We start from the raw sequence: 10,602 nt of genomic DNA, 5'->3' as shown, positions 1-10,602 counted from the left end.
TTCAAAGCGAGTCTTTGTTCTATAATCGTCTTGTCTTGCAGTTTGTTGTTTGGTGTAATTAGTGTTTCAAAATGACCTCCAGCCCAAACCACGCGACTCTCCACAGCCAGGAGCTGGACGAGCGCAAATCCCTAGCCTTTAGCTGGTTCATGGGCATAATCAACGTGGACGACCTGTTCGCTTGTGCCGTGTGCCACAGTCGGGTCGACACCGAACATCCGCTGCACTGTTTGTAGACCTTTCGAAGTATTTACGAAAATGAAGGGATTTGTTGATAAACCTCGAATAATTATCAACAAATCACTTCATTTTCGTAAATATTTCCAAAGGTCCCGAGTGCTCGAAGCTCTTCTGCGGTGGCTGTCTCCGCCAGTGGTACAGCTCCCGGAACGCAACCCAGCGTTGTCCGTGCTGCCAGCGGGCACTCGGCTCCGAGCAGTTCATCTACTGCCGGGTGTACCAGGAGGTCAACGAAATGATCGATCGTCTCCCGTCCAAGCTGGACGAACTCATCCGGCTGATCAATCAACCGCTGCGAGTTTGTGCCCACCACGGCAAGGAACTGCTCCTGTTCTGTGAACCCTGCCGCGAGTGCCTCTGCGTCAAGTGTCTCTTCGGCGATCCCCACCGCGCTCACCTCGAGCAGGTCTCGGAACTCCAAGAGGCACGTCAAAAGTTTCAAGCCATCATCGATTCGGAGAAAAACTTCCTCGCTGAGCGACTCTCGACCCTGTCCAAGATGAGCAAACGGCTCGAGTCGAACGAGCACGATATGGTCGAGGAGAACGACCGCATCGTGGAGAATGTCAACTGGGCGACGGAGCAGATCGTTGAGAAGCTGCGCGATGGGCTGCACGATCGGATGAGGCAGCACGTGGAACCGGTCAAGGCAATCGCCCAGCAGCAGTACGCCGAGGTGGAGGATGTTATGCAGCGGGCGGTGGAGTTGAACAAAGAGGAAACTTGGTGAGTTTGTGGGTTTTTACGAAAACCTTGATGGAGCATCACAGTTTTATTACAGCGCCACCGTGATGATGGAAACGTTTGAGCTGGCGGATATGATTAGAAAAATGCACTCTGAACCGCTGCCGCAGGCACAGGTGCCGAACATGGAGTTTGTCAAGTAAGTGGATGTTTATCTTTTAATTGAGTACAGTAGGTTAAGTTAAAATTGTTTAAAATATCTTCCTGAATTAAGAAATTGAAACTTGAAACCTTGTCTAAAGTAATCAGCATTCAAGAGAAGTCTCGATTATCCGAGGGTTTGTATGGGATTGCGGATAATCGAATCAAGAACAATTCTTTTCCGCTTTTTTTTAAATTTCTTACCTTTAACATCAAATTCGATTAAAAAATTCTAAATCTCTTTAGTGTAGTTAGTTTAGAAGTCATACCTAAACTAGACAGTCAAAAATAAAACAACGATTTTTATAAATCGAAATCGAAGAAATCATCAAATTTTAGAAAATTTATGGGTTAAAAGTTTTACTTGTTTTATGTGACTTTGCCAATGTTTTAAAAAATGTAATTTTTTAGGGGTCAACTTGGGCTGTGTTTTTTACTAACATTTCCTATATGTTAAGGAAAAAGAAGTATGCATGGTAAGGAGAGGGAACGTTTTCTTGGGGCTTTTCTTCACCCTCTCTGACTTGCTTGCGCTGCCGCTGCTTCCCATTTGAAATTTTTCTTGACCGGTTTCTTCCGAAGTGCATACCTTACAATAAAAAGGACAATAACATTTTAGGCTTTATCAAAGCTGTCACAACCGCTATAAAACCTATGAGCCAAAACCAACATTAAAAACCCTTAGTCGTTACAAACTCTCCAGAACCTTGATAAACCCCACTTAAAACCCAAAAGGACCTCCGCAAAAGGTTTTTACGGCCTATTTATAAAACCTACATAGGTGTTCAAGGCTTTTCAACTGAATCCTAACAACATCCTCAAAGCCTTGATAAAACCTTTGTTAAAAATGACATTTCATACGTCTTCAAACGTCTTATGCCAAATAGGTTTTATTTTGGCAAAAATAAGTCTTCGTCTTGCCAAATGAAATTATGGAGATGGTTGTCAAAAATGGCGATGGTAATTAATGGATATTAGAGGTAATCCAAATAATTTGAAAGCTTATTAATTGATGGCTCAAATTCAGCGGCGGTTGAAATTTTATTGATAAATGTAGGGGAGAGAGATCCAAAAAATTCAACTCCCTTCATCAAAAATCAATATTTTGTAAATAGCGATTGTCCACGCTCCATTCAAAAAAGATTTTATTTTTATGGAAAATGGTCACGATGGGGAAGGGGGGTGAGATTTCCAAAAGTGTCTACGTGGTTTGTAGATGGTTCCAAACGAAACTAATTTTGAAAAAAATAGGCAAAGTTTTGACTTAAAAAAAAAACAGTGGCTGTTATGCCATGGCACACTTTTTTGTTGTTCAGTAAAAATCCAGAGTTTTTTTTAAAAAGGTTCAATAAACCAAATTCTCAGTTTTTGCTTTTTTAGTGTTTTTGAATACCCCTGACCCAAGGCGGTTCTAAAAACACCCAAAAAGCAAAAATTCAAAATTTGTTTTATAGGACCTTTTCAAAAAAAAAAAAAAAAAAATCTAGAAATGCTTTTGAGACTGAAAACTCATGTTTTACGGAAAATATTTATATAATTAATAATTTACGATTCGTCGACTGGTGTATCTTATCAGTTAATTAAATATTCCTGAATTTGCCCGGCGGTATGATACAATTTGAGTACCTTGATAAGCCGCGCAACATGCTCCGTACGTGTTGTTGTTCAAATGATGTTGGCAAACTGTTGTTGTATTTGACTTGTGTGGTGTAGACTTTGCTTATTTGTTTCGCCGTTGTGCTCTCTTGCCTCAAAAAGGGTTACCATATTTAACTGATACCAACATTCTCCCCGTTTCAGTCCCATCACACCTCCGTTCGTGGAGCTGAGCTTCCTGATTCGGGACTTTTCCCAGAAAATCTTCCTTCTGCGCCGAACCCTTTCGGAGGAACAGTCCATCGAGGGGTTCACCTTCCGCCTCAAGGGCCACCAGGATCTGGACGAAAACGGGAACGAAGTTATCAAGCTGTCCCTGGTAGTGGTAGATGGGTACGACGTGCATGACGTTAAGGTTATCTGCTACCCGAAGCAGGGCACGACGGTGGAACCGCTGGTCCGGCTGATGGACTTGAAGCTGAACGAGGACAATACGGTGCTGGAGTTTTCGGATTTTGTGTCGATGGAGGGCTTTCTGACGGAGGTAACTGATGTGCTTAATTTGCGGATCAAGTTCAGGTTGTGGGCCACGTACTATCACAAGTGTGTCCACAAGGATTGGTACATCGGGAGATTGTCCGGGGTTGAGATGAAGCCCAAGATGGAGGGAAGAACGCGTTATTGATGAAAGTTTCAAGCGAAAATTAATTTTATGTGACTGATTTTTAAAAGTAAGTTAACTGTGTTTTTTTTTGTAATCTGAGAGCTGATTGTATAATAAGATAACCAAGTTGTAAGAAATCTGTGTCGTTATACCAATAAAATAATTTGAGACATCAGCTGTGACATAAAAACCTCAGTTCAACGGCAAAAACAAGCAATTTAGGGTATTTTCGGCCCCGTTATCAGCTGTAAAGTTGGTAGCCACCAAGCCACTTGTCCGTGATAATATCTACTACATCTAGTGATAAGACCATCTTCCCCAAGCCCGTACCTCCTCTGTGGGTGATTGAAAATCAAGCTACCGAATTTCTAACCGAACATTCTGTCACATGATCGTCTTTAAACGATGATGTCAGCGTGTGTTGTCGTAGGTTCTAGGGCCCGACCTCAGCTGAGAAATTCCCTGGGAAACCAGAATGTTGTGTAAAATGAGTTTGTTTGAACGAGATTCGGTCCATTATTCTATTGGGAAGTTCGGTGGCAGTAGTGGGGACGGGTGGTTGTTCGTGATCGTCTTTTTTTGCTTTTTTGCCTTCCTCACCTCACTGAGGCAAAGCTATAAAATCACTCGAAAAATGATATACCTTCACGTATACCTATCGACTCAGAATCAAATTCTGAACAAATGTCTGTGGGGATGTGTGTGGACATGATTTTTTTCCACACGATTATCTCAGAACTGGCTGAACCGATTTTGGCCGGATCTGCCTTATTCTGTTCCTTTTGTGATCCCCTAAAACCCTATTAAATTTTATTCTGTTTAGTGAAGTACTTTTAAAGTTATGCAATGAAAAAGATTTTTTGTAGCTACTAGAAAGGGTGATTTTTGCCTAACCTCAAAGGCCGGGTTTTGCTTACGCGCGAGAGTCGCGCAGCATGCATATCGCCTGGTTGCCACATTGCATAAGCAGTGTCTGCGTCTCTTCTGGAAAAAGTCTGTATTAATTATGTTGCTGAATACATCATTTTGTCTCGACAAAGATTTACAAGAACTTTTTACTGAAAAATACAGCTGGGTAATTCTCCGCCAACTCACACAGCAGTTGCCCCGACCCCTCTTCGATTTGCGTGAAACTTTGTCCTAAGGGGTAACTTTTGTCCCTGATCACGAATCCGAGGTCCGTTTTTTGATATCTCGTGACGGAGGGGCGGTACGACCCCTTCCATTTTTGAACATGCGAAAAAAGAGGTGTTTTTCAATCATTTGCAGCCTGAAACGGTGATGATATAGAAATTTGGTGTCAAAGGGACTTTTATGTAAAATTAGACGCCCGATTTGATGGTGTACTCAAAATTCCGAAAAAACGTATTTTTCATCGAAAAAAACACTAAAAAAGTTTTAAAAATTCTCCCATTTTCCGTTACTAAAAAAATTTGGAACATGTCATTTTATGGGAAATTTAATGTACTTTTCGAATCTACATTGATCCAGAAGGGTCATTTTTTCATTTAGAACAAAAATTTTCATTTTAAAATTTCGTGTTTTTTCTAAATTTGCAGGGTTATTTTTTAGAGTGTAACAATGTTCTACAAAGTTGTAGAGCAGACAATTACAAAATTTTTGATATATAGACATAAGGGGTTTGCTTATGAACATCACGAGTTATCGCGATTTTACGAAAAAAAGTTTTGAAAAAGTTGGTCGTCATCGATCATGGCCATTCATGGTCACCCGCGACAGATAGTCAAGGCTAAAAACCCAAAAATAACATGTCTAACGGCAAATCGTGTAACAGGCCAGGTTTTGATGAATCTAGGCTAAATCGACCCTGCTGAGTCCGAATATCGCGGTCACGAAGCCCGATTCCTTAAGGGACGCGAGATATTCAAGATGGCGACCAATATGGCGGCTATAAAGAGAAGTCAACAATATCACAGTATGAAGGTTGTCGACGTGTTGATTTTAACTAATTTCGGGTCGCTGAACCCGAATATGACCATGAAAATCGGTCACGGCGATCCAGGAGCGTGTAATCCAAGATGGCGTCCAATATGGCGAATAGTGAATCTTCAAGTATTTTTAAACAACATGTAACAGGCTTGTGACCGATCAAATTTAACTAATTTGGGGTCGCTGAACCCGAATATGACCATGAAAATCGGTCACGGCGATCCAGCAGCGTGTAATCCAAGATGGCGTCCAATATGGCGAATAGTGAATCTTCAAGTATTTTTAAACAACATGTAACAAGCTTGTGACCGATCAAATTTAACTAATTTGGGGTCGCTGAACCCGAATATGACCATGAAAATCGGTCACGGCGATCCAGCAGCGTGTAATCCAAGATGGCGTCCAATATGGCGAATAGTGAATCTTCAAGTATTTTTAAACAACATGTAACAGGCTTGTGACCGATCAAATTTAACTAATTTGGGGTCGCTGAACTCGAATATGGCGACCAATATGGCGGCTATATACGGAAGTTAACAATATCACAGTATAAAGGTTGTTGACGTGTCGATTTTAACTAATTTTGGGCCGCTGAACCCGAATATGACCATGAAAATAGGTCACGGCGACCCAGTAGCGTGTAATCCAAGATGGCGTCCAATATGGCGAAGAGAGAATCTTCAAGTATTTTTAAACAAGATGTAACAGGCTTGTGACCGATCAAATTTAACTAATTTGGGGTCGCTGAACCCGAATATGACCATGAAAATCGGTCACGGCGATCCAGCAGCGTGTAATCCAAGATGGCGTCAATATGGCGAATAGTGAATCTTCAAGTATTTTTAAACAACATGTAACAGGCTTGTGACCGATCAAATTTAACTAATTTGGGGTCGCTGAACTCGAATATGACCATGAAAATCGGTCACGGCGATCCAGGAGCGTGTAATCCAAGATGGCGTCAATATGGCGAATAGTGAATCTTCAAGTATTTTTAAGCAACATGTAACAGCCTTGTGACCGATCAAATTTAACTAATTTGGGGTCGCTGAACTCAAATATGACCATGAAAATCGGTCACGGCGATCCAGCAGCGTGTAATCAAGATGGCGTCAATATGGCGAAGAGAATCTTCAAGTATTTTTAAACAAGATGTAACAGGCTTGTGACCGATCAAATTTAACTAATTTGGGGTCGCTGAACTCGAATATGACCATGAAAATCGGTCACGGCGACCCAGGAGCGTGTAATCAAGATGGCGTCAATATGGCGAATAGTGAATCTTCAAGTATTTTTAAACAACATGTAACAGGCTTGTGACCGATCAAATTTAACTAATTTGGGGTCGCTGAACCCGAATATGACCATGAAAATCGGTCACGGCGACCCAGGAGCGTGTAATCCAAGATGGCGTCCAATATGGCGAATAGTGAATCTTCAAGTATTTTTAAACAACATGTAACAGGCTTGTCACGGCGACCCAGGAGCGTGTAATCCAAGATGGCGTCGACAACTTGAAGATTCTCTCCCGCCATATTGGACGCCATCTTGGATTACACGCTCCTGGGTTGCCGTGACCGATTTTCATGGTCATATTCGAGTTCAGCGACCCCAAATTAGTTAAATTTGATCGGTCACAAGCCTGTTACATCTTGTTTAAATATACTTGAAGATTCTCTCCCGCCATATTGGACGCCATCTTGGATTACACGCTGCTGGTTCGCCGTGACCGATTTTCATGGTCATATTCGAGTTCAGCGACCCCAAATTAGTTAAATTCGATCGGTCACAAGCCTGTTACATGTTGTTTAAAAATACTTGAAGATTCACTATTCGCCATATTGGACGCCATCTTGGATTACACGCTACTGGGTCGCCGTGACCGATTTTCATGGTCATATTCGGGTTCAGCGACCCCAAATTAGTTAAATTTGATCGGTCACAAGCCTGTTACATGTTGGTTAAAAAATACTTGAAGATTCTCTCTTCGCCATATTGACGCCATCTTGGATTACACGCTCCTGGGTCGCCGTGACCGATTTTCATGGTCATATTCGAGTTCAGCGACCCCAAATTAGTTAAATTTGATCGGTCACAAGCCTGTTACATGTTGTTTAAAAATACTTGAAGATTCACTATTCGCCATATTGGACGCCATCTTGGATTACACGCTCCTGGGTCGCCGTGACCGATTTTCATGGTCATATTCGGGTTCAGCGACCCCAAATTAGTTAAATTTGATCGGTCACAAGCCTGTTACATGTTGTTTAAAAATACTTGAAGATTCACTATTCGCCATATTGGACGCCATCTTGGATTACACGCTACTGGGTCGCCGTGACCGATTTTCATGGTCATATTCGGGTTCAGCGACCCCAAATTAGTTAAATTTGATCGGTCACAAGCCTGTTACATGTTGTTTAAAAATACTTGAAGATTCACTATTCGCCATATTGGACGCCATCTTGGATTACACGCTACTGGGTCGCCGTGACCGATTTTCATGGTCATATTCGGGTTCAGCGACCCCAAATTAGTTAAATTTGATCGGTCACAAGCTTGTTACATCTTGTTTAAAAATACTTGAAGATTCACTATTCGCCATATTGGACGCCATCTTGGATTACACGCTCCTGGGTCGCCGTGACCGATTTTCATGGTCATATTCGAGTTCAGCGACCCCAAATTAGTTAAATTTGATCGGTCACAAGCCTGTTACATGTTGTTTAAAAATACTTGAAGATTCACTATTCGCCATATTGGACGCCATCTTGGATTACACGCTCCTGGGTCGCCGTGACCGATTTTCATGGTCATATTCGGGTTCAGCGACCCCAAATTAGTTAAATTTGATCGGTCACAAGCCTGTTACATGTTGTTTAAAAATACTTGAAGATTCACTATTCGCCATATTGGACGCCATCTTGGATTACACGCTCCTGGGTCGCCGTGACCGATTTTCATGGTCATATTCGGGTTCAGCGACCCCAAATTAGTTAAATTTGATCGGTCACAAGCCTGTTACATGTTGTTTAAAAATACTTGAAGATTCACTATTCGCCATATTGGACGCCATCTTGGATTACACGCTCCTGGGTCGCCGTGACCGATTTTCATGGTCATATTCGGGTTCAGCGACCCCAAATTAGTTAAATTTGATCGGTCACAAGCTTGTTACATGTTGTTTAAAAATACTTGAAGATTCACTATTCGCCATATTGGACGCCATCTTGGATTACACGCTCCTGGATCGCCGTGACCGATTTTCATGGTCATATTCGGGTTCAGCGACCCGAAATTAGTTAAAATCAACACGTCGACAACCTTCATACTGTGATATTGTTGACTTCACTTTATAGCCGCCATATTGGTCGCCATCTTGAATATCTCGCGTCCCTTAAGGAATCGGGCTTCGTGACCGCGATATTCGGACTCAGCAGGGTCGATTTAGCCTAGATCCATCAAAACCTGGCCTGTTACACGATTTGCCGTTAGACATGTTATTTTTGGGTTTTTAGCCTTGACTATAAGACACGGACGACGAAACAAAGAGAAACGCAAAAAGTAACTTTTTCAAAACTTTTTTTCGTAAAATCGCGATAACTCGTGATTTTTACAAGCAAACCCCTTATGTCTATATATCAAATTTTTTGTAATTGTCTGCTCTACAACTTTGTAGAACATTGTTACACTCTAAAAAATTACCCTGCAAAGTTAGAAAAAACACGAAATTTTAAAATGAAAATTTTGTTCTAGATGAAAAAATGACCCTTCTGGGTCAATGTAGATTCGAAAAGTACATTAAATTTCCCATAAAATGACATGTTCCAAAAAAATTTACAGTTGAGTAACGGAAATTGGGAGAATTTTTAAAACTTTTTAAGTGTTTTTTTCGATGAAAAATACGTTTTTTCGAAATTCTGAGTACGCCATCAAATCGGGCGTCTAATTTTACATAAAAGTCCCTTTGACACCAAATTTCTATCTCATCACCGTTTCAGGCTGCAAATTATTGAAAAACACCTCTTTTTTCGCATGTTCAAAAATGGAAGGGGTCGTACCGCCCCTCCGTCATGAGATATCAAAAAACGGACCTCGGATTCGTGATCAGGGTCAAAAGTTACCCCTTAGGACAAAGTTTTACGCAAATCGAAGAGGGGTCGGGGCAACTTTTCCCGATTTCGTGTGAGTTGGTAGAGAATTACCCAGCTCATAAGACATTGTTTACTAAGACTAGGGGGACAGCATGCAATTCCATCATGCACCTAATGTTGGCATATCAGCACTTTTAAATTCAATTACAGCCCCCCTTTTCTCCTTTATTTTGGAGATTTTGTTAAAAAAGAATTGAAAGTTGCTGTTCTGATAAAAACAATAATTATGAAAAAATAAAAAAATAAATAACAAAAAACTTAATAAAGAAATTAAACAAACTCAAAAATTAATTTGAAAATACAACCTATAATACAACATTAATGTGAGGAAGGCACCAACCCCCTTAAGGTGGATTAAACAAACTTTTTTTTTTTATCAAAACGGAAACCTTCTCAAGTCATAGCGGATCGAAAAAAAATGAAATTGAATCGGGATTTTTTCCTATGTACCTATGTATTATTTTTCAGAAAAGTCTTATCATATCTAAAAAAATAAAAAAAGGTCTAAAAATAGATAATTTTCTTTGTTGCATTTCTGAGACGAATCGATGACATTTTTGAAATATTTCTATCAGCCCAAAACATTCAATTTTTAACATTAAAAGTTGGGTTAATAGCTTACGATTACGAGATATCGTTAGTTGAAAATTTCAGAAAATTCCTTCTCAAGATAAAGAATTTCATACATTCTCATACCAATTTTGTATGACGATCCCCAAAATTTTGTGGTGACTTGTATGGAAAAAAAATAATGCAAAAAGACCCCTGTTTGCGATTCCGCTTTAAAACTGTCAACTTTTCCCGTCCTACTGGAGACACGAAACGGCCTGGAAAATTAATACCTTTCATTATCAGTGAAACGGGTGCTGAACTTTTCGACACTAGTATCATTTTTCAATATTTTTGTTTTGTTTTGAACGGTGAATTTACTAAACACATGAATGTTTGACTTAAAATACCATTCAAGAAGCGTTTTTCGGAATTGCAAAAAAAGTTGAGAGCAACTCGTTGCAAAACTAGATTTTTTCAGCACTCGTCGTATTTATCCAACTTGGTAAACATTGTTGGATAAATTGTACACAGAAAAAAATATGTGAATTTACTCGACACGGA

General features: G+C 40.4%; 1 protein-coding gene across 1 annotated transcript; it reads left to right on the top strand.

Moving 5' to 3' along the window:
* The first annotated feature begins 1 nt into the window (after position 1).
* On the top strand, positions 2 to 3,432 carry LOC6050650 (E3 ubiquitin-protein ligase TRIM37). The gene is made up of 4 exons (XM_038254559.1): positions 2 to 228; positions 330 to 966; positions 1,022 to 1,123; positions 2,926 to 3,432. Exons 1-4 carry the CDS (start codon positions 72 to 74, stop codon positions 3,404 to 3,406), a joined length of 1,377 nt encoding a protein of 458 aa, XP_038110487.1. The 5' UTR covers positions 2 to 71; the 3' UTR covers positions 3,407 to 3,432.
* Positions 3,433 to 10,602: the final 7,170 nt, after the last annotated feature.

The sequence above is a fragment of the Culex quinquefasciatus genome, chromosome 2 (genome assembly GCF_015732765.1).
Source record: "Culex quinquefasciatus strain JHB chromosome 2, VPISU_Cqui_1.0_pri_paternal, whole genome shotgun sequence".
NCBI lineage: Eukaryota > Metazoa > Arthropoda > Insecta > Diptera > Culicidae > Culex > Culex quinquefasciatus.
Note: the sequence above shows the minus strand (reverse complement) of the source record. Positions and strands in the feature narration are given on the sequence as shown.